General features: G+C 35.5%; 1 protein-coding gene and 1 pseudogene across 1 annotated transcript; one reads left to right on the top strand and one right to left on the bottom strand.

Annotated features, from left to right (window-relative positions):
* Positions 1-1,496: 1,496 nt before the first annotated feature.
* Positions 1,497-11,272, top strand: LOC130976358 (nucleolar complex-associated protein 2-like; annotated as a pseudogene).
* Positions 11,273-13,532: 2,260 nt separating this feature from the next.
* On the bottom strand, positions 13,533-13,950 carry LOC130975088 (protein MEI2-like 2). Its single transcript, XM_057899918.1, is given in 4 exon segments — positions 13,533-13,612; positions 13,615-13,660; positions 13,735-13,803; positions 13,879-13,950. Coding segments are annotated over 4 exon segments (267 nt in total).
* Between the last annotated feature and the right edge of the window lie 11,505 nt (positions 13,951-25,455).

Genomic DNA, 25,455 nt, shown 5'->3' on the forward strand with positions numbered 1-25,455 from the left:
TCTAAAATTATTACCATGAATAAATATATTTCTACAACTATCAGATTTGTACAAAACTCAACCATTAAAAAAACAGTTTTCATACTATGAAAAATCAAATCCCATCAGAATATTAACCATTGAAAAAGAATGGTTTAAAAAAGACAGAAAAATCCTATAAAAAAATCATTTTTTCAAATACTTTCCATTACATATCTATAAAGCCACAAAAAACTAAAAATATTTATGAATTCACATTGGTAGATATAGGATCCATTAAACTAACACATTTCAAGGATTCTAATACCAAAAAACCCATCTACCCAAAAATAAAAATTATTAAAATATTATCCTTACAAGATTGAAAACTACCTCCATATCAATCTAAGAGTTTTTCATTAAGATTTGAACCCCAAAATTATACTTATCATGATTATCAAGAAGAATGGAATCACATATTATATGTGGCACCAACCTCTCACTCTTGGTTTATCTGGTTTGGAAAAGGAATATCATTACGGTTTTCAAAATGGTTCCAATCATGATTCCAAAATTTTGGACCACTACAAGAATTTTTCCCAAAAAAAAGTCAGTCTGGCTTATGAATATTTCAAAAATAAATTTTCATTTCTACTCGAATATAAATTCATATCATTTATAGCAGTCATGGGAATCAGCATGGATCCTAACTTGGGAATATGACTCAGTGGCGTTTGAAGCACATCCCAGCATACAATATTTAGTAAGAGTAATAAAAATAAATGGTGGAACAAGTATAGTTTAAACTTATTAAGAAAAGCAGCCATTGATAAGTGGTTAACGACTTCACCAAAACATCCTGGCATATCGGCTACAAGCAGTAATATTAGAGGATATAAGAAAGAATCTCTATTCTTAGCACAGAAACAACAGATTATAGCCGCCTTAACAGGAGCAACATCAGAAGAAGATATCAACTCTTTACAAGCTATATAGGCTATACCTCTTGGAGATGATGAAGAAGTCCAATCTTGTCCAGCCCATTACTTTCAAGGCTCTCAAGATCCATTTGAAATATAATAGAGTAGTAATAAGATTAGTATATAAAATCAATGTAAAAGGCCCAAACAAAGAGAAAAATGATTTCTGAAAAAAAATATATCAACAAACAGTAAATGTCGACAAAACAGTAAAAGTTGGCAAAATAGTAAAAGCAAATAGTACTATCGACAAATAGTAAAAGTCGGCAGAACAATAAAAGTAAATAGTACTGTCGGCAAATAATAAAAAGCTAGCAAAATAGTGATCACTTGAGGCCTATAAATACGGAGGGTCTCATTTGGTTCAGGAAATAAAAGACTCGAAAGCTCTAAAATCCTCTCTACTCTCATACTCTCTTACACTTCAAAAAATATTTTGTAATTCGAATTCCAAGTCAATCATTTGTAACAAGCATCCAAATACCAATGTTAGAATTATTTCTGTAAGTCTACTACCTTATTTCTTTATTACTACCTTATTTTTTTATATTCTATGTTATGATGATATTTCATAAATATGAAAATAAGAAGGATACCTTTGTCACTGAAAATAAGAGAAATATCTACTGAATATTCAGAGTTAACAGCAGAAATAAAAAGGATAAACAAAAAAATAATTAGAATTAAAAAGTTGTTACAAAATATTAAAATCATAAAATAATTAAAAATATTAAAGAAAGTACTAAAAATAAAAAAATTTATTATGTTCGAAGACGGCATTATATTCACAGTCAGAATATGATGACTTTACAAGCGATTCAGCCAGTTCAGGTGGCACATCATGTACAAGTGGTATCGTGCCCAAGAAGATGTCTAATAATACTTAATAGAAAATTTATTATATATATATATATAATAATGACAACAATAATAATAATAAATTTTAAAAAATAAATATATGTATTTGTATATATTTCTTTTACTATTATAAACAACAAAGCTTTCTCACTTTCAATTACTGTACGACTTCAAATGAAAAATTTTGGGGACATTATGTTAGGCAAAAATATTATTATTATAAAAAAAATATGTAAAGAAATAATTAATTATATGTTGATATTTTCGTACACGATATTGATATTTATTTTAGTTAAATTAATCATTTGACGGTTTAGTTATGTTTTGATTTTTCAATTGACATTAAGCCAAGAGTGCATGAACAACTACACAAGAGGCAATTCAAATTGGCCGAAAATGGTGTGTGAGTTCTTTTAGAAAACATTTAGAAACTCAAAACGCTCTTAACCCTTTGATATCACAAAATAAAAATTGGAAATTTTAAGTAATTCCTCTGAACCATAGTTATAAAAACCCAACTGGATTAGTCGGTTCGATTGAAAAACTAATGAACCGGATCTTAAGTTGGTTTGATTTACTCTTTGAACCGTTCGAAGAAGAGAACTGGTGTGAACCGGTAAAAATTGAAAAAAATTGGTGAGAACTAGTGCAAACTGGTCTATTTTGAAAAACTTTCAAAATGCTCTAGCTAAGGTTCGAACAAAGAACCTTAGCATTGCAGCCTCTTCCTCCCTTTTCCATTTAGCCATCATGCTACTTATTATTTTAAATGACAAATAGTAATTATATAGTATATATTTAATTATATAATTTTATAGATATCTAATTTAATTTAATATTCTCTATTTTTCAAATTAATTATACTTTAATTATGTACCATTATTAATATAAATATAAATTTCACTAAAAATTTATTAATTTGCTTGATCTATTTCAATGCTAATATTGTGATTAAGGTTATTTATTTTGATGCTAGTGTTAAAATCTACTGATATTATAGTTAGATAATAGGGCTTTGTGAATTAATTGTAGTAGTACTGACAAATTTTATGTTTTTTTTAGTTATTTTTAGAATTTGAAACTTGATTCTTCATAAAATGTTAGGGAATATATGGATTTCAAATTTTAATTTTAAGTTTTTGATTATTTTATATTTTTTATTTACGTGAGACCGGTTTTACTGGTTCAACCAGTAATTTATCGATTAAACTAATAAATCAGTGAACCAGGTAGCTTGACCGGTTTGATCACTGGTTCTGACAACTATGCTCTGAACTCAAACACTTATAATTTGCTTTTTGTCAGTTTTTATTAATAAAATTTTTTTACATTTATGCGTTTCTCTCTTTTACGTTTATGTTTCCTTCTTTATCCTTTCTTTAATTTCTTATTTGTTTTAATTTCTGCAATTTACTTTGCCTCAAGCACCTTGCATTTCTTTGTTTATTTGCTAATTTTATTCCTTTTAATTTTTATTGACGATACAATTGTGACATTGAGATACCCATATTTTTTTTTAAACATTAACAAAATTTGAGAAAAACAGTTAGTCCCTGGCATAATTTTCAATGCACAAACGTTAACGGAACGCTGACGTAGACAACCGAATGTCATGTTGAATTCTATAAAATGACGTTGTTCTTGTTTTAGCACTTAAATAGCCCAAAAAAAGCATTGTAAGTCGTATTTATTGAAATTTTTCCTCCTAAAGCAAGTGATCCGGCGTCGTTTTTGAGTTATTTGAGCGCCAAAACTAAAATGACGTCATTTTACAAATTTTAACATGGCATTTGGTTATCTAAGTCAACGTTTTATTAATATTTTTGTGCCGAAGATTGTTTCAGGGGCTATTGTGAGTCACGTTTATAAAATTTGGAGACTAAAAAAAAGGCAATTAAAACTTTAGAAACTAAATTGAAGTTCACGTATAAGTTAAAGGACCAAATTAAATATTAACTCTTTATTTTGGCCTTCTAAAATTAGTATTCTGTCGCAATTTAGATGTTCAAATTTTAATTTACTCAATCCAATTTTTAAATATTTAATTATGACTTACATTTGTCTTTGAGGTGAGGTAATCTCCGTTTTGACGTACTTAGCTAGTACATTAATTTATTAAAGTGTGACATGGTAGAAGGATAAGTGTTATATGAGATGGCAAAATTTAATTTGTTAAATGTAGTCTCTCTAATTACCAAAAAACAAGCGCTAAATCCCTTGAAATGAATGTTTCTCTTCGTTCCTGTGACAATGATAAGGACATATAGTTAAATTTAGGTGAAATTTATTTGTAATAAATCATAAAAAATAAAAATTCAGATACAATGAAGTTTATATAAAATTAATAGTTATATAATAATTTAATTAAATATATTAAATTATTTAATAAATCTTAATTATTAACTATTGATTTTTACCATCATGCAAACTCATTTGTCAAATTTTTTTGTCAATAACTTTTGACTAAGTTATCCTAATTCGTAATTCCCAAATTCTAAGTATTTTTCTAAAAATTGGGCCAATCAACCGGTTCAATAAAAAATCGGAAATTAGAGTGGTGAGTTTCGGAATCCCGATTTGCATTGGATAATTGTTGGGCTATTAGAGCGGTGGCTTCAGTCTGTTTTTTCATTGCTCTTGTCATATTTTTCATGTATTTTGCTAGATTTGAGGAGCTCAAGCTTGATCCACGTGGACGTCCATGGCTTGCTATACTTGTCCTATTTGTGGATAGCCATAGGGAAAAATCTTATTAGTCATACTCCTCATATTAGTGTCCTAGGGTTGACTTTGCTCTGATACTAAAATGTAACATTCTAAGCGAAATCCCATCCTTGAAGGCATTTAGATAGGGTGTCATTCTCTTGGGAAGCAAATTAACTCAATCATTAGGTAAGAAAGGAGGGGAATACGCATGAAGTTTTGGGAAAAGTCAATAAACGATCTAAGAGATGGAATTCAACACACACTAGCAAGTTTGAGCAAATAAAATAACAACCAAATTCCCGTGAGTACAATTTTCTAATCAAAATAAAATGCCTAAAAATAACTGTGACGAAAGACCTGACGTGTCCTAACTAATTTTGTCGAAGAAATCCTCATCCTTATATCATATCCTATCTTTTATTGAGACCCTTCAGTCTCCCATGAATTGGGGTACGTATTCCACTTTTGGATTCCCGCAAAAGGACAAATTCTCTTCTGGGTCCTCCTCCATTGGGTCCTTCTCCTGGCTAGGGCTGCTGGACTCCTCTTCCTCTATCTCAGAATCCGATTTAAGGTAAACCATCTCGGGTGTCCATTTCTTGGGTGCTGAAATATTCGTATCTAGGAAGGTTATGACAGGCAGTTGGGGGTCTTCTCCTACGAAATCTCGACCTAAGTACGTGGTTTAGAGCACGGTAGTAGTGGTCGTAACTGCCCATGCGTGCTTTGGCGGATCATACTCAAAAGTCACCTTCGGAGGACGCTACGTCGTCTCTACCCACTGTGCCATGCTTTTCTGGAGATAGTATGGGAAAGAAAAAGGGGTGAGAACTTAAAAGATCTCAGTAGGAATGCTATGTAACACCTACATATATATCCCCAGCTCACCCATGGGATTCTAAAAATTATATGGCATAGCATGTATCATGAACTTTTCTTGTAATATGTAAAACATAATAGGCATAAAAGAAAGCATGTAACATTGACATAGAAAAGATAATAACTTATGAGAAATCAACATCATCATAACTTAAGAGAAATAGGTGGAAACTCAGGTGCAGTTGACTTCACGTGAAATTGATAACTGAGAGCCATTAGATGATTTAACTGATTTGACTAAATTTTCATCTAACAGCTCTTAACTATCAACTTTACCTGAAGTCAACTGCACCTGAGTTTTCACCAGAGAAATAACCTTAGAAATAATAATCGAAATCAAACTTTCCTTTATACTTTTCTTTTCTTAACTTGTAACTTTTATGGAAGGTATTGAGCTCAAACCGGTATAAAAGGTAGGAGTCCCCTTCCCTTACCGAAGGTTCCCATAAGTTTGTCGATCACCTTTCCTTGCCGAAAGATCATCTCGATTCGATCACCTTCCCTTATCGAATGATTATCTCAATTATCTTGTTTTTGGGATCACTTTCCTTACCGAAGGATCATTCTCTCTGTTCAATTTACAGAGAATGTTATTTAAGCATACATAAGAAAATGATCATTCAAGAAGATATAATGATAAAAGGACATGTAAAGTAATAATACCATAATGATGATAATGGTACAAAATAGACATGTACTTCCTAATCAAACATATATTAACAACTTAATGACATCAATTAAAGGATTATATTGATGCACATAATGAAAATAGGGCATATTAAATGATGAAGCAAAGTTTATTATAAAAAAGTATGTACTCTCGACTTAAAGGGATATGAATAATGTAATGGCATAAATTAAAGGATATTTTTTTAATGCACACAATAAAAATAGGACAAATTAAATAATTGAATAAAATTTATAAAACGACATGTACTCTTGACTTATAGTATTAAGAGTTACAGGAATAACATTCATCACGAAACCACACAAATATGCATGTACTCTTGATCAAAAGGTTTTAAATAACGATGGATTTATCTATGGAAAAAACTTTGATGACAAACATAATGTATGTGGGTAAAGAAAAGGAAAAAGATGAATAATACCATAAGACACACAAACATGATAACAAGCATAGATAGTAAAAATAATAATAAAAGAGTCCCACTAGAGCAATAGCTTATTTGTATAATATGTACAATGAATTACATGAGTTACAAAATGAACATCACCCGTAATATTCAGAATAACCATCCGAGTAGCAGGAATAATAAACATTTTATATTATAAAACTACTCATTCCAAAAACTTAAGCTGGGTTCACCAAGGATCAAACTCTTGACCTTTCAGTCATGATATCATTCATTTAGGCTGATGAAAATCTCTAATACTTCCTAAACCTCCATTGTGCGCATTGTACAAATATTCTATTGGCTCCTCGTACTTTCCCAAATTGAAAAAGTTGAATTTTCTAGAAAAGGTGAGGGGCGGATGTTACACTTGCTCTCGTCTCGTTGCTTATGCTGTGGTTTTCTTCTGCCGCTGCCTTAGTTCCGGTAGGTCCTCTGTCCTCTGATCCGTTGTAGTCGATTCTTTCCGCTGTTAATTCCTTGTCATTCCTTACATATTAGAATTTCGACTTTGGCCGTAAATTTTAACAGGCTTTTGTTTCAATGAGCATGGAGACTGCCAATGATTCAGGTACTTTGAACATTGTTGTTCATTTTTCTTTGATCCCCCCTCTCTCTCTAAATCGTCGCAATTATTTATATTCATTTTTTATTTTTATTATTGGTAATGGCAGAGATGAGTTTGGGCGGAGATGGTCATGTAAGAAGAAAGAGCAGGAAAAAAGCCATGGCTGAGAGTGGAGCAAGAGAACATAAAGAGCAATTAGAGAAATTTAAACAGAAGGTTAAATGCTTTATTGCTTGTTGCGTTGGTGTTTTCTGAGTACCTTTTTACCATTATAAATCCGTGGTTAGCTTGTATCTATATTTAAATGGTGATCTTTGTTGGGATTAAAGTCCATGACATTACTGGTTCTTATTTCAAAGGTTTCCTGCGGTTTAACTGAATGGTATTGTACATCTGTATTCATTGTCTTGAAAATGAATGTAGATGCTCAAATATTAAAGAGAGAGAACAATGGAAGGTTTTGATAAAGTAATCCATTGATGTAAAGGTATGCAGGTTCGGAATTTAAATTGGATGATGCTTGATGGATGGACTATCTTATTATTCCTTCTTCTTTATCTATTCGGAATTATTCTACTTGTTGTGTTAACAACTTTTCCATCTCAGGACCCAGAATTTCACGAGTTCTTGAAAAAGCATGACCAGGAGTTGCTTCAGTTCAGTGATGAGGATATTGATGTGAGTGTGCTATATGCTTAGGTGTGGTTACTGATTTGCTACTATTATGTTGCTCTCTCAGTATTAGAAACTATCTAAACTTGCTTCTTTGTTTGTCCAGGAAAATGTGGGTTCTGACATGGAAGATGGAGATGTACAGCCAGATGAGGAGACTAGTGACCAAGAGATTCAAGAGAAGGAAAAACAATTGTCTAAGAAAGTTATAACTACCTCTATGGTTGAATCATGGTGCAAATCCATTCATGAAAAAGGGAGTGTAAATGCAGTCCATTCTCTGATGAAGGATTTTAGGACAGCATGCCACTATGGCGATGATGGGGGGAATGAGTCTACAACAAAGTTTAGTGTAATGTCAAGTGCTGCTTTCAACAAAATAATGTTGTCTGTACTAAATGAAATGGATGGAATACTAAGAAAATATTTGAAGCTCCCGGCTTCTGGTGGAAATCATGAGACCATAAAGAATTTGATGACCACGATGCAATGGAAGAGTTATAGCCATTTAGTGAAGTCATACCTTGGAAATTCTCTTCATGTTTTGAACCAAATGACTGACTCTGATATGATATCATTTACTTTACGTCGGATTAAATACTCTTCACTGTTTCTGGCTGCTTTTCCGTCACTCCTAAGGAAGTATATTAAGGTATGAATAAGCAATTGTTCATTGACTACAGTAGTATCTTGGAGTCTATATTGCATATGTCTGCCCTTGGTAATTGGTTGGGATATCCTTCCTCATATTTTATAATTCTATAATTGATGGATAAACAACAATCAAGTAAAAACTTCAAGAATCTTGAATTTGATGATAGATTGTTCCTGTGAATAAACATGATTAAAGGTAATTTCTTTCAAAATTAACTTTCTATTGCTTTCTTACAAAATGGAAAATGGCAATATAGAACAATTCGTTGAGACTGTGGTTTGGGCCTTTCTAACATTCTGGCAATGTGGCTTAATATGTCTTGTCCATTGATTTAGCAAACTAATATTGCTGAATTTATCAGGTGGTCCTTCATTTCTGGGGTATTGGGGGAGGTGCCCTTCCAGTTTTCTCATTTCTATTCATCAGAGATTTATGCGTACGCATTGGATCTCTCTGCATTGATGAATGCTTCAAAGGAATATATAAAGCCTATGTTTTGAATTGCCACTTTGTAAATGCGGTGAAACTTCAACATATCCAATTCCTTGGCCATTGTATCATTGAACTTGTTGGCGTGAATCTTCAGACTGCGTATCAACATGCATTTATTTTCATCCGGCAGTTTGGCTATGATTTTAAGAGACGCACTTAACACAAAAACTAAGGTGCTTTATTAACCTTGTAAATTTTCTTTTATTCTTAGGTATCGTATGAAGTACTTCATCATATTTTGAATTTATGGAAATGTTCTGCCAAACTGATCGTATTTGTGTTTTAATTAAAGTCCTTTCATACTACTTGCATAATTTTCTATTATTGCCTGCTGATGTATTCCTTTCCCATGTTGAAAGTAATTGTTTGTGCTTTAGACACTGCTTATTTGGACATGACTTAATGTGTCTTTTAATCTCTACTTGGATATATTCTTTAGGAATCTTTCCGTAAGGTTTGCAAATGGAAATACATGAACTGTCTTGAACTTTGGACTGGTGCCATCTGTGCCTACAGTTCAACATCGGACTTTAAACAACTTGCATATCCTCTGACCCAAATAATTTCTGGGGTAGCCCGCACGGCTAAATATTTCCCCCTTAGGTTGAGATGTGTCAGAATGCTGAACCAGATTGCAGCTTCTACTCACTCTTTTGTACCAGTATCTATGCTCCTTTTGGACATGCTGGAGATGAAAGAGCTGAATAAGCCCCCTACAGGAGGTGTTGGTAAAGCTGTTGACTTACGCAGTATATTGAAGGTACTTATCACTTGAATCAATGTCAGCGTTCTTTTTTTATATCGTCTAACTTAAGAGGAACCGTTATTCTGTATTAGGTTAGCAAGCCAACACTAAAGACTAGAGCATTTCAAGAGGCATGCATTTTTTATGTGGTTGAAGAGCTTGCTGAGCACTTGGCACAGTGGAGTTATTCCGTTGCATTCATGGAGTTGTCTTTTATTCCACTTGTGAGGTTGCGTAGCTTTTGTAAATCGACCAAAGTTGATAGGTTTCGGAAGGAAATGAAGCAGCTTATACGCCAGGTATTAAATTGTGATGGTGAAAATTGGATTTTCTTGTACTTACCCATTTCTCTGCAGTGGTTTTTTTCTCTTTATATATTTCTTCTTTCCTCGTCCAGATTGAGGCCAACTGTGACTTCGTGAATGAAAGGCGCATGTCAGTTTCCTTTTTGCCTAGTGATCTGGCTGCGTCATCTTTTATTGAGGTTTGTTTATAATATGTTTTTACCTTTATGGAATAAGTGTTTCAGTTTTCTCCCCATTTTCCCTTACCTGCACATAAACTGGGTGTTTCTAAGCCATTATTACACTTAACACTCGCTACTGCTATGATGGACTGACGTTTCATTTATGATTATGAGGATGATTTTCCTTTCCTTTCCTTTTTCTTTTTCTCCCTCGTGTTTTTTTCTAGATTATCCTACCACATTCAAGCATGTATTTGTCCTTGAGAATTAAAAAGGTTAATCAAATTTTGTTAGGATGAAAAGAAGTCAGCCTCAAGTGCACTGTCAAAGTATGTTGTAACACTCCGCTAGAGAGCAGAGCAAAAGAATACTTCATTAATGGAATCCAGGTTTGAAATATTGCAGAGTTTGTTATCCCTCATTCAATCATGGTCATGACTCATGATAGAGATTCTAACGTAACATAAAAATTTCCAGTGTTCTTGTGGGAGAGGAAGCCTCTGTTTTTGGGAAAGAAATATCAGATAGCGATGAAGAGGATGCTAAAAAGAACGAGGAGGGAGCTGCCATCTTTAGTTCATCATGGTTACTTGGAACTGGAAATGACTCTAAGTATGACAAACTCTCTTTCTGGTCTTTTTTTTACCCGACTGACAAATTCATGCATGTGTATTGGCAGAGTTACTTGTACATTTTTCTTAGCGAATTTTTCTTTTTCAGGATCAATGACCCCAAAGAAACAAAAGGGAAGAAGATAAAGCAACAGCGGAAAGAGAGAGCGATCGATGATGATGTTGTGGAGGACTTGGTACTAAGTTCTGATGAGGATGAACCTTCTGCCAGGGAAGATGATAATGTTGATAATGCTCCTCCAAAACTAAAGCACAAGAACAAGCACAAGCACATGCACAAACCAAAAAGGTTTAAAATAAAATAAATCGCAGATGTCTTAGTTAGCATTCCCCGTCTCTATTCCTCCGTATATGGTGAAAATGGGGAAAATTTTGCTGTTTTATGATATTAATTATTTAGTTTACATGTTTTACGTTCCAAGGAAAGATGTTTATTTGAAAGCAATGGCACTGCAATTAAGTTATATCATTGTAATATTAATTTTTGAATTAATACAAATACGGGCTATATTTTATATTTTTAATAGATCATGCAATTGAGAATGGACTTTTCAATTTTGGCCGCATCATGTAACTTTTGAACGTGGTTGAATATTGGCCTGATTGTTATGGTGTCTAAAAAACATGGTTGAATATTTTGGTTAGGTAATTGTCATGGTGTCTAAAAATATTTGTTGAATTTATTAAAAAAATTAAAAATTAATATTTAATTTTTAAAGTATAAAATTATTAAATATTTAAATCTATTCTATCTATTCTATTATATAAAAGTCGGATTTTTGCACTTAACGATAAAACTAACGTAACATGCTTTTGAGAGTATTTTTTGATTTATTTTTTTAACTTATTAAATACAATTCATTACGATGGATTAATTATATCAACTAATTAATTTGATTAGATATTTAAGTATCATACAATTTAATATTATGTATATCAATTAGTTGATTATAATGTTAGAGTATAATTAGGATCAACAAAATCAATTAGCATTATTCAACATATCTGAATATTTATTATAGGATATTACGTCTTTTATTATTTCGATTCTCTCATCTCCTATAAATACCCTTTTATATTGTATTATTTTACACAACTTGAATACTTACAAACTTTTTTTCTATTGCTCCCTCTCCCATTTCTAACATGGTATCAGAGCTATGGTATCCTCCTTGAGGATGGTAAGTTGATTTTTTCTGGTGAAATCACTTTACTTTCATATTTTTCTTCCCTGCCATTTTTTTTCTTTCTCTTTTGTCAATGTTTTGATACTTTTTTTACCTCACCGATTAGCTTATTGTAAAATCCGGTTAATTAATGACTAATTAACTTATAAATTAAAATATATTCTAGAAAATAAGAAATGAGATTTTTATGGTTTAATATGATAGAGAAAATTAAAATGAGAATTTTGACACCAATTTTAAAAAAATCGACCCAAAATTAGGCCGAACGGACCAAACCAAACCCGTATTGGGCCCTTAGCCCAACCCAATACCCAACTAAATGAAGGGCACAACCCTTCCTTCCCCACCATAATGTCAAACACGCTGAAATGGGGAGAAGGAACATGAAACCCTTGCTCTCAATCACCTCCAACTTCCATTGATCATAACTTTTGATCCGAAACTCCGATTGACGCATCGTTTGTGGCTATGTGACCGCGGCGTCGAGCTCTACAAAACTCACACAATTGTTCTTGAGGTAAGCCAAGATTTCAATACAGTTTTCTCAGCCCTTAATTTCGAAAATTTGGTGGGTAAAGTGTTAAGATTTTTGAGTTTTGATGTTATAGGACCCAATTAACTTGAAGGGAAGGCTTAGTCTTGCCTCTTTTGATCGTTGGGCTTGGTAAGTATCTCAAACCTAAGTGAAATGCTTGAGTTGTTGTGATTAGATATTGAGTTTGTATGGATGGATGTATATTATGTGTGTTAGGCAAGGTATATATGTGAATGGAATGAAGTTTGATGGAGATTTTGAGAACTTGAGTTGATATACAAGTTGAAAATCTGATCTTGGAAGCTTTGAGACCTTAAAAGTTGAATTGGAGAGTGTTCCGGGTTGAGCAGGGAATCGGCCAAGGTATGGTTTTGGTTTTCTGTATCTAAAATCATAACTAGAAAATGGCTTAATACAGACAGATTTACAGACAGATCTGGTCTATATTACAGACGGATTTTTGGTTACCGACAAAATTATCGACAGATTTTGTCCCTCTGTAAAAGACTCATTGGAAATTATTTACCGACGGATTTTTTTACGTCTAAAAATTACTGAGGGATTTTTACCAGTTACCGACAGATTTTTCCTCGGTAAATTCTCCCCTCCATTTCCCTTAAATGTCGAACTTTCCGACGGATTTTCTATTGGTAATTAGAGATAGATTTCCAACAGATTTTCCGTCGGTAATTTGAGCCTTGGAATACCATCCCAAACTCTGAATACAGACAAAAAATTCGTCTGTAAATCTGTCAGTAAGATAAAATAGAATTTGTTTTAGATTTTTTCATTGCAAAATAAACCTGTTTTCATACAAAATAAATATAAATTTAAACAAGTTCATTGTATTATCAAATTAAAAGAAAAGTACTATAAATAAGCAAGTCAATATAATTCAAAACATAAACAAAGTATATTAATACATCAACTATAATAATAAGTAACAACCATACATCAACAAAGTGTATTAATACATCAACTATGATTCAAAATATAAATTCACTGTATTGTTCAACTATACTACATCAAAAACAAAAGAAGATTCTACTTTTCAAAGTTCCACAGCTCATTGGCAGCGTGCAGAAATTGAATTCTGGAAGTGGTTCACCAGTGTAGCCTTTCCTTGGATTCGTGCATATGACAGGAAGCAACTTTTTCACTATTAAACTTCTCCCACTTCTTCCCATTAAATGTCTGCAAAATCAAATACATTAGTTATAATAAAAAACATTAGTTACAATGAGAAATATGCACCGAAAACTAATAACCTCATAGAATGGAATAATGTGTGATGCCGACAACTTGTTGATAAATGCGTATCCCACATTGCATTTATTCTGAAATCAAAAGGCAAAAAGGATTAATTAAGCTTCATTGGTTTAAATGGAGACTATAGGAAAGGCGTTCTCTACCTTAAAGTCGATTGGTAGATAGAAAAAATCATAGGCACCCTTGTGCTTTTCATCAATAGCAGCTAATAACATTTTTGAGGTGTATCTGCAGGTCATCAACAACAAAGTATGATCGTTCAACAAAAAGAATGAAGTCATCATTGATAACCAAACATCCTTGTAAAAGTTAACCATACTTATTTGGGACAAACCAGATTTCAGTTCTTCGAAAGTGATTGTGCCACTGCGATCCGTATCCATATTGTTGAACATTTGTTTCAGGCACTTGATTTCTTCTTCCGAAAGATTGTGTGCTATCATCTTCCATGTCCAAAGATAAAGTATTTGTCATATCACACACAAGAAATAATATACTATAATCAAGTGATTTTTCACATTTAGAATGGAATTGTAAAGGCACCTTTGAAGCAAATTTCTTCATCTTGTTCATTGCTCTGAATTGTTTCATCCTACTTAAAACCGCATTGTCTATAGGCTTGTCAGATGCTTCCCCCCTTCCTTCATCCAAGGGTGTTCTAATTCATATTCATAATGTGAATAACCTTAGTAACCATTATGATACATAGCTAGCTTCATACTAGAATGAATGAAATTTACCAAGGGCAGCAAAAGCTGTGATACGTTTCTTAGGTTCATAGGCTAACATTTTCCTGGTCAAATCTTTTGCAGCAGCTGAAATAGAAGGCTATGGTACGCTTTCTAGATCTAATTTCCCTTCCAAGATAGCATCAAAGATCTGCTTCTCAGTTTCAGAAATTGTCTAACAATGATAGTGATGAGTGAGTCCAAAACAGAGCGACAAAGGAGTCGAAAATAATAAGTACAAAAAGCTTAAATAATAAAGGTAATAATAATAACAATCAATAGTGTAAATCAAAGCGGTGGTAGCCATAGATACCAATATCATGAAGGATATTCAATAGCTTAGAAACCAACCAGGTGGAGAATTGGCCACAGGTATGTTAAACCAAGGTTCTGAAAATCGGACCGGACCGGCCAGTCTGACCGGTTTAACCGCGAACCGATTACTTAAACGGTTTGGTTTAACATAAAAAACCGCTAAAATCAAAACCGTTCTTAAACCGCTGAACCGGCTGAGAACCGGTCGGTCGGACCGAACCGAGACCCGGCCGGTTTTGAAAAACGGCGTCGTTTTCCGTTCTATTATAAAATGAAATGGCCAGGTCTCCATGCCCTCAACCCCTCGAGCCATTCCCATTCTTCAATCTTTCTCCCCAAAACACAACCCTAGATTACATGTCCCCCACCGCCACAAGGCTCAGCGCCGCCGTTCGTTGCTCTCAAGCACCACCGTGTTTTCGTCCGATCGTCCGCGCTTCTCCCACATTCGTAAATTGGTGTGTCTTCCTCGAGCTCGCTGTCATTCGCTGCCTCGCTGGTCTTCGTCTGCTCAAACCCTAGCCTCGATCACTCTCCTCTTCAAGCTGTGTCACCTCTGCCGTTGAATCTGGTCCAACCGTCGTCCCTACTGTTTCAGCGTCGTCGCAGCTCGTCTCTGCCGTCGCGTCGCATATGCTCCACTCTCCTCTGCCACCGCGTCGTGCTGCGAAGGGGAAAGAAGGGGTGGAGGTCGCGGGAGGAGGCACGCGAAGGGTGAAGCCTTTGCTGCTTCCGCCGTGTTTGAGCTCGAAGACTGCCGCCAGTGCTGCTACCTCTGTTGCTGAATTGGTAATCAATAAATTTGCAGATTTCCCTTCTCCTGTATTTCTGCATGTTGCTGAATCGGTAATCAATAAATTTGCCTTTTTGTTGTAAATCGGGACTTTACTAGGATTTGTTAAATTTGTTGCTTGTTGCTGAATTTGTTGCTTCCCAGTCACAGCATCAGAATAGAAGCTGGTGAATAAGGTTTTAAACTGTGAAATCATGTGTTGTTGCTTGAATTTTAGGAGAAAGAGCAATGTAATGTATTCCTATTTATAATTTCATAAGACCAAGGTTAAATTAACAATTCAGGTGGAGTTGAGTTTTGTTTATGACTAATTAAATGCAAGAAACAAGAATAGGATTGCTAATTAAATTTGGAATTTCTGATTAGTGACTTGTTAAGGTGCTGTTGTTGTTAACTTGTTATGCTGCTGTTTTGTTATATCACTGTTGTTATTATGCAGTTATGCTGCTATTTTGTAATGGTTGTTGCTGAATGCTACTCTGTTTTCATTGTGTTATAGTTGCTGGTTGTGTTGGTTTTGCTAGCTTTGTTTGTAATTGCTGGGTGAAGGTTTAGTGTTTTGTAATTGCTGGCTTTGTTTTCTAATTGCTGGTTTTGCTGATGGCTCCTAATTTTTTTGTTCAAATTTACTAATGGCTTTGATTTGTAGTTGCTGGTTGTGCTGGTTTTGCTGTTAAGTTCTTATAGGGTTTACTTATATAACCCCTAACAAATGGGACAATGGTAAATTAATTATGAAAACAAGGATGTATTCTCATCAATTAGAAAAGTTCTTCTTGGTCAAACTTTGCCTTTCTATGTATCCTTTTGGATGGTAACATGTGTCATCTTCAATGCTTTTTAATTCTTCATAACCTATTCTAAATCTCTGTTTCTTTTGAAGGTGTTCTCCAAACTGAAAGAAGGAAGGTTTCCCGGAGAAATAGAGTTGAAAAATCTGATTACCAAAAAGATGGCTAATTCTAGACTTACAGATGGTGTGCCAGAATTGTGGCCATAGGTCATCTATATTTTGTTAAAGTTAGAATACAGAGCACAAATGATGGAACTGGACCTGTCTCTGCCTTGTAAAGTAGAGGTTGGTGTATAGATATCATAGGAATATTATGTTACAATGTCTTTAGTTGTTTAAAAATTAGAATGTGAACTCTATACTGAAATGACCAAGTAATGCTTTTATTACTATTTAGTCTTTAGTTGTTTAATATTTAGATATGCTTTTATTACTATTTAACTTTTGAGTTTGGATTTTGATAAGATTATATGTATTTGGTTGATGATATTTTATGTAGTATTTTAAATTTCGAAGATACTTTAAGATTTATATTAGACTATAATTATATCTATAGGATGTGTATTTATAATTTATTTATTATTTCTATTCTAAAACGGTTTTTCCGGTTGAACCACAGGTTGGACCGGTTAGACCAGTGAACCAGTGAACCAGTGACTAGAGCGGTTTGATGACCGGTCCGATTTTCTAAACCTTGTGTTAAACTCAACATCAAACGGATTTGGTGCAATAATAAACTAATCAGTTCAAAACCATGGTAGCAGCACAAAAGTAGCAAATTTTTTGCTGTATATACCTGTCAAGCAGCAATGAGAGCCAGCAAGGCCCACAATGTGTTTACGAGATGAGCCCTATTGTTTTCAAGATTTTGAATACTGACGATCGAATTTCTATCGGTAAAGAAATCCACAAATATGATCGCGTTGTAAGTATAGTTTCTAAACCAACAGAGAATCCTTTCGTACAAAAGTTTTGGTTGTCACTTAAGCAAACCCAGTAAAAATAATAAACCGAAGTATTTAAACCTCGGGTCATTTTCTCAAGGAATTGCAGGGAGGTGTATTTATTATTGGTTATGGAAAAAGGTTTATTTTGGGTTTTTGAAATAAGGAACATGTAATTTAAATGACGAGGAAAATAAATTAATAATTAGAAAATCTCTTGGCAAGGTATGAGAACTGAAAATCCCATCCTAGTTATCCTTATCAGGTGTGATGAGAATTATTTATTGCTCCCACTTAGTTAACCCTTACTAAATAAAGGAAAGTCAAGTGGACTAATTAATTTGATCCTCAAGTCCTAGTCAACTCCCGTGGAAAGACTAGCTTTAGAGCGATCCAAATCAATCAGCAATTCCCAAATCTCAATCTACTGCTGAGTTTGATAACTCAAGTGTCACCAATTAATCAACCAAAGCAAAAAGGAAAGAAAATCTATTTGAATGAAAATAATTTGGATTAATTAGAAGCATCAATAAATTAAAGAAAGCAATCATAAGTCTGAAGTACCTCAAAAATTCATTAAATAGAAAATTCAGATCTAACATGAAAAGTTCGTAAGCCAATTTGGAAAGATAAATAACAATTAAAGTAATAGAATAAATAAAAGTAGAAAATAAATTAAAAGAACATTGAACCTGAAATTGAGAAGCAATCCTAATCATAATAGAAATCCTAAATCCTAAGAGAGAGGAGAGAACCTCTCTCTCTAAAACTACATCTAAACCTAAAATTATGTATATGAATGTTGTATTGATGAATGAATGGATTCCCCCACTTTATAGCCTCTAATATGTGTTTTCTGGGCCAAAAACTGGGTCAAAAACAGCCCAGAAATCGCCCCCAGTGATTTCTAGTACGTTCAGCACGCGGCAAAGTCACGCGTGAGCGTCGTCTATGCGTTTGCGCGGATTGAGTTTTTGCCAGGTCACGCGTGCATGTGATCCACACGTGCGCGTCACCTATCTTCGGGGAACCTATGGCAAATTATATATCGTTGCGAAGCTCCAGATGTTATCTTTCGAACGCAACTAAAACCACCTCATTTAGACCTCTGTAGCTCAAGTTATGATCGAATTAGTACCAAGAGGTCAGGCTAGACAGCTTTAGCAGTTCCTTCAGTTTCTTGTATTCCTTCCACTTTTGCATGTTCCTTTCCATCCTCCAAGCCATTCCTGCCCTGTAATCTCTAAAATCACTTAACACACATATAAAGGCATCAAATGGTATAAAAGGAGAATTAATAATTGGTAATTTAAAGGCTTGGGAAGCATGTTTCCAATTATAAAACAAAATTAGGAAGGAAAATGTAAAACCATGCAAATCATATGAATAAGTGGGTAAATGCTTGATAAAAACCACTCAATTAAACACAATATAAACCATAAAATAGTGGTTTATCAAATACACCTGAATAATAGACATCGGGAGAAAAATAACTAGAATCTCAGCCTTTAGATTCCTGAAAGTAATAAAGTATTCTAACTGAATGTTACTTATAAATAAAATGCAATACGTTATATGAAAATTGTATCAATTTCATAAAATTCATCATCTTATACTCTCTCCTTTCCTTCCTACACACTTCCCAGAAAGTTATAATCTCAGCAACATCTTTATCATGTTTATGCATGTACTACTCGGAAATGACTTTCCCACAAGCAAATGCTTCGTAGTTTTAGGGATTTCTAAATTCTAAGAAGAAAAATAAATGATATTAGCATTTAGAAACAGTAAAATTAACCTTGTTTTGTGGTGCACGAAATTGTGATCGTTCATTCCTTGGTAACGGCACTAAAAACTCAATATGCGTGTTTATAATCTTAATTCTTTGTCACAACTTCGCACAACTAACCAGCAAGTTGGTGAACGAAAATCGTGACGGTTCATCTTCTTGGGAATGGCGCTGAAAACTCAATATGCGCGTTTATAATCTTAATTCTTTGTCACAACTTCGCACAACAAACCAGCAAGTGCACTGGGTCATCCAAGTAATAAACCTTACGTGAGTAAGGGTCGATCCCACGGAGATTGTTGGTATGAAGCAAGCTATGGTCATCTTGTACATCTCAGTCAGGCGGATTCAATTGGTTATGGTGAATTGATAAATAAAATATAAATAAAATATAAAATAGGATAGAGATACTTATGTAATTCATTGGTGAGAATTTCAGACAAGCGTATGGAGATGCTTTGTCCCTTCTATCTCTCTGCTTTCTGGTATGCGAAATCGTGATCACTCAGATTTGTATTTGTAAAATTATTTGCTCGTTCTTTCCCTGGTAATGTCGCCAAAAATAGGTGAACAGAACCATGGTATTAATGCTAATTTCAGGCACGCGTTCATAGGTGAGAATGATGATGAGTGTCACGGATCATCACATTCATCAAGTTGTAGTGCAACGAATATCTTGGAATAAGAACAAGTTGAATTGAAAAGAAGAAAATAGTAATTGCATTAATACTCGAGGTACACTAGAGCTCCACACCTTAATCTATGGAGTGTAGAAACTCTACCGTTGAAAATACATAAGTAAAAGGTTCAGGCAAGGTCGTGAGGCCAGCCCCCCTAAGCGTGATCAATAGTCTCCTAAGATGAACAATGGAATAAAACTGAGACCAAAGATTCAAATACAATAGTAAAAAGTTCTATTTATATTAAACTAGTTACTAGGGTTTACAGAATTAAGTCTAAGTGCAGAAATCCACTTCCGGGGCCCACTTTGGTGTGCGCTTGGGCTGAGCTTAAGCTATCCACGTGCAGAGGCCATTTGTGGAGTTGAACGCTAGGTTTTGACACATTTCTGGCGTTCAACTCTGGTTCGTGATGTTTTTCTGGCGTTTAACTCCAGACTGCAGCGTATAAGTGGCGTTGAGCGCCAGTTTGCGTCATTAATTCTCGAACAAAGTATGAACTATTATATATTGCTGGAAATCCCGGGATGTCTACTTTCCAACGCCATTCAAAGCACGCCATTTGGAGTTCTGTAGCTCCAGAAAATCCTCTTTGAATCCAGGGAGGTCAGAATCCATCAACATCAGCAGTCCCTTTGTCAGCCTTTCTTCAGAGTTTCGCTCAAGTCCTTCAATTTCAGGCAAAATTCACCTGAAATTACAGAAAAACATACAAACTCATAGTAAAGTCTAGAAATGCGAATTTAGCATAAAAACCAATGAAAACATCCCTAAAAGTAACTAGATCCTACTAAAAACATACTAAAAACAATGTCAAAAAGCGTATAAATTATCCGCTCATCACAACACCAAACTTAAATTGTTGCTTGTCCCCAAGCAACTGAAAATCAATTAGGATAAAAAGAAGAGAATATACTATAAATTCCAAACTATCAATGAATATTAATTATAATTAGATGAGCGGGACTTGTAGCTTTTTGCCTCTGAACAGTTTTGGCATCTCACTTTATCCCTTGATGTTCAGAATGATTGGCATCTATAGGAACTTAGAATTTCAGATAGTGTTATTGATTCTCCTAGTTAAGTATGTTGATTCTTGAACACAGTTACTTTTGAGTCTTGGCCGTGGCCCAAAGCACTCTGTTTTCCAGTATTACCACCGGATACATCCATGCCACAGACACATAACTGGGTGAACCTTTTCAGATTGTGACTCAGCTTTGCTAGAGTCCCCAATTAGAGGTGTCTTGGGTTCTTAAGCACACTCTTTTTGCTTTGGATCACGACTTTAACCGCTCAGTCTCAAGCTTTTTACTTGACACCTTCACGCCACAAGCACATGGTTAGGGACAGCTTGGTTTAGCCGCTTAGGCCAGGATTATATTCCTTTAGGCCCTCCTATCCACTGATGCTCAAAGCCTTGGATCCTTTTTATTACCCTTGTCTTTTGGTTTTAAGGGCTATTGGCTCTTTATGCTTTTTTTTTTCACTGCTTTTTCTTGCTTCAAGAATCAATTTTCATGATTTTTCTGATCATCAATAACAGTTCTCTTTGTTCATCATTCTTCGAAGAGCCAACATATTTAACATTCATAAACAACAAATTCAAAAGACATATGCACTGTTCAAGCATTCATTCAGAAAAACAAAAAGCATTTATCACCACATCAATATAATTAAATTAAATTCAAAGATAAATTCGAAACTCATGTACTTCTTGTTCTTTTGAATTAAAATATTTTTATTTAAGAGAGGTGAAGGATTCATGGAATTATTCATAGCCTTAAGACATAGCTTACTAAATACTAATGATCATGGAGTAGAGACACAAAATATAAATAAACATTTAACATAAAGAAACGAAAAACAGAGAAATTAAGAACAAGGAATGAGTCCACCTTAGTGATAGTGGCGTTTCCTTCTTGAGGAACCAATGATGTCCTTGAGCTCTTCTATGTCTCTTCCTTGTCTTTGTTGCTCCTCCCTCATTGCTTTTTGATCTTCTCTAATTTCATGGAGAATGATAGAGTGCTCTTGATGTTCCACCCTTAGTTGATCCATGTTGTGACTCAAATCTTCAAGAGAAGTGTTGAGTTGTTCCCAATAGTTATTTGGAGGAAAGTGCATCCCTTGAGGTATCTCAAGGATTTCTTGATAATGGTGAGCTTCCTCATGCGTCCCTTGGGCTTCATGAGTTGGCTCTCTTGTTTGCTCCATCTTTCTTTAAGTGATGGGCTTCTCTTCCTCAATGGGAATGTCTCCTTCTATGAAAGCTCCAGCTGAGTAACATAGATGGCAAATAAGATGAGGGAAAGCTAGCCTTGCCATGGGAGAGGACTTATCGGCTATTTTGTAGAATTCACGGGAGATGACTTCATGAACTTCTACTTCCTCACCAATCATGATGCTATGGATCATGATGGCTCGGTCTACAGTAACTTTAGACCGGTTGCTAGTGGGGATGATGGAATTGGATGAACTCCAACCATCCTCTAGCCACGGGCTTGAGGTCCAATCTTCTTAGTTGAACCGGCTTGCCTTTGGAGTCAATCTTCCATTGAGCTCCTTCTACACATATGTCCATGAGGACTTGGTCCAACCTTTGATCAAAGTTGACTCTCCTTGTGTAGGGGCGTGCGTTCTCTTCCATGTTTGGCAAGTTGAATGCTAACCTCACATTTTCCGGACTAAAATCTAAGTATTTCCCCCGAACCATTGTAGTTTAATTCTTTGGGTTCGGGTTCTTACTTTGATCATGGTTCCTAGTGATCCATGCATTGGCATAGAACTCTTGAATCATAAGGATGCCGACTTGTTGAATGAGGTTGGTTAGAACTTCCCAACCTCTTCTTTGTATCTCATGTCAGATCTCCGGATACTCATTTTTCTTGAGTTTGAAAGGGACCTCGGGGATCACCTTCTTATTGGCCACAACATCATAGAAGTGGTCTTGATGGGCTTTGGAGATGAATCTTTCCATCTCCCATGACTCGGAGGTGGAAGCTTTTGTCTTCCCCTTCCCTTTTCTAGAGCTTTCTCCGGTCTTAGGTGCCATCAATGGTAATGGAAAAAACAAAAAGCTATGCTTTTTACCACACCAAACTTAGAAAATTGCTTGTCCTCGAGCAAGGAAAGAAAGAATAGAAGAAGAATAAGAAGAAAGTATGGAAGAGAGGGAGAGAGGTGGATTCGGCCAAGGTATAGAAGAGGGGGTTGTGTTGTGTGAAAATGGAGTAGAATGGAGAGGTATATATAGGGAAGAGAGGGGGGGGGGGTTTGGTTCGGCCATTTAGGGTGGGATGGGAGGGAAATTGTTTTTAAATTTTGAAGGTGGGTCGGGTTTATGGGGAAGAGTGGATGGATGTGAGTGGTGAAGAGGTGATGGGGAAGAGAGATTGAGGTGATTGGTGAAGGGTTTTGGGGAAGAGTGTTTATGGGATTGTGTGAAAGAGGGGTGAGAAGAAGTGAGTGGAGGTAGGTGGGGATCCTGTGGGGTCCACAGATCCTGAGGTGATCCTGTGGGGTCCACAGATCCTGAGGTGTTCAAGGATTTACAACCTTGCACCAAATTAGGCATGCAAAATGCCCTTGCACACAACTCTGGGCGTTCAGCGCCAGATTGGTGCTTGTTCTGGGCGTTGAACGCCCATTTGTTGCCCATTTCTGGCGTTGAACGCCAGAACCATGCTTGTTCTGGGCGTTCAGCGCCAGCTCTTCTCCAGGGTGCATTTCTGGCGTTCAAACGCCCAGATGCTGCCCATTTCTGGCGTTCAGCGCCAGAACCATGCTCTGTTCTGGCGTTGAACGCCCAAAACATGCTTCTTACTAGCGTTTAAACGCCAGTAAGGTCCTCCTCCAGGGTGTGATTTTTCTTCTGCTGTTTTTGATTCTATTTTTAAATTTTTCTATTTTTTCGTGACTCCACATGATCATGAACCTAATAAAACATAAAAAATAATAAAATAAAAATAAAATTAGATAAATAAACATTGGGTTGCCTCCCAATAAGCGCTTCTTTAACGTCAATAGCTTGACAGTGGGCTCTCATGGAGCCTCATAGATTTGCAGAGCTTTGTTGAGACCTCCCAACACCAAACTTAGAGTTTGGATATGGGGGTTGGACACCAAACTTAGAGTTTGGTTGGGGCCTCCCAACACCAAACTTAGAGTTTGACTGTGAGGGCTTTGGTTGACTCTGCTTTGAGAGAAGCTTTTTATGCTTCCTCTCTATGGGTACAGAGAGGGATCCTTGAGTTGTGAACACAAGGTTGTCCTCATTTACTTGGAGGGTTAATTCTCCTCTGTCCATATCAATCACTGCTCTTGCTGTGGCTAGGAAAGGTCTTCCTAGGATGATGGACTCATCCTCATCCTTTCCAGTATCTAGGATTATGAAATCAGCAGGGATGTAAAGGCCATCAACCTTTACCAACATGTCCTCTACCTTTCCATAAGCTATTCTCATGGATCTGTCCGCCATCTCTAATGAGAAGTTGGCCTCCTGTACCTCAAGAGTTCTTAGCCTCTTCAATACAGAGAGTGGCATGAGGTTTATCCCTGACCCAAGGTCACACAGAGCTTTTCAAAGGTCATGGTGCCTATGGTACAAGGTATTAAGAACTTTCCAGGATCCTGTTTCTTCTGAGGCAATGTCAGTTGATCCAGATCACTTAGTTCATTGGTGAACAAGGGAGGTTCATCTTCCCAAGTTTCAATGCCAAATAATTTGGCATTCAGCTTCATGATTGCACCAAGGTACTTGGTAACTTGCTCCTTAGTAACATCCTCATTCTCTTCAGAAGAGGAATACTCATCAGAGCTCATGAATGGCATAAGGAGGTTTAATAGAATCTCTACGGTCTCTAGATGAGCCTCAGATTCCTTTGGTTCCTCAGAGGGATCTTCCTTATTGATCACTGGACGTCCCAGGAGGTCTTCCTCACTGGGATTCACGTCCTCTTCCTCCTATATAGGTTCGGCCATGTTGGTTACATCAATGGCCTTGCACTCTCCTTTTGGGTTCTCTTCAGTATTACCAGATTTCTTATGGAGGACCTTGTTTCACTCATGAAACTTAAAGTGGCCTTTGACAGATCAGAGACTAGATTTGCTAAATTAGAAGCATTTTGTTCATAATTCTCTGTCTGTTGCTGAGAAGATAATGGAAAAGGCTTGCTTGGCCTGTTTCTTCCACCATTGTTAAAGCCTTATTGAGGCTTTTGTTGATCCTTCCATGAGAAATTTGGATGATTTCTCCATGATGTATTATAGGTGTTTCCATAAGGTTCACCCGTGTAATTTATCTCTGCCATTGCAGGGTTCTCAGGATCATAAGCTTCTTCTTCAGAAGATGCCTCTTTAGTACTGTTGGATGCATTTTGCCATCCATTCAGACTTTGGGAGATCATGTTGACTTGTTGAGTAAGCAATTTGTTTTGAGCCAATATGGCGTTCGGAGCATCAATCTCAAGAACTCCCTTCTTCTGAGGTGTTCCATTATTCACAAAATTCCTCTCAGAAGTGTACATGAATTGATTATTTGCAACCATGTCAATAAGTTCTTGAGCTTCTGCAGGCATTTTCTTTAGGTGAATGGATCCACCTGCAGAATGGTCCAGTGACATCTTAGAGAATTCAGACAGACCATAATAGAATATATCCAGAATGGTCCATTCTGA

The sequence above is a fragment of the Arachis stenosperma genome, chromosome 4 (genome assembly GCF_014773155.1).
Source record: "Arachis stenosperma cultivar V10309 chromosome 4, arast.V10309.gnm1.PFL2, whole genome shotgun sequence".
NCBI classification, from domain to species: domain Eukaryota; kingdom Viridiplantae; phylum Streptophyta; class Magnoliopsida; order Fabales; family Fabaceae; genus Arachis; species Arachis stenosperma.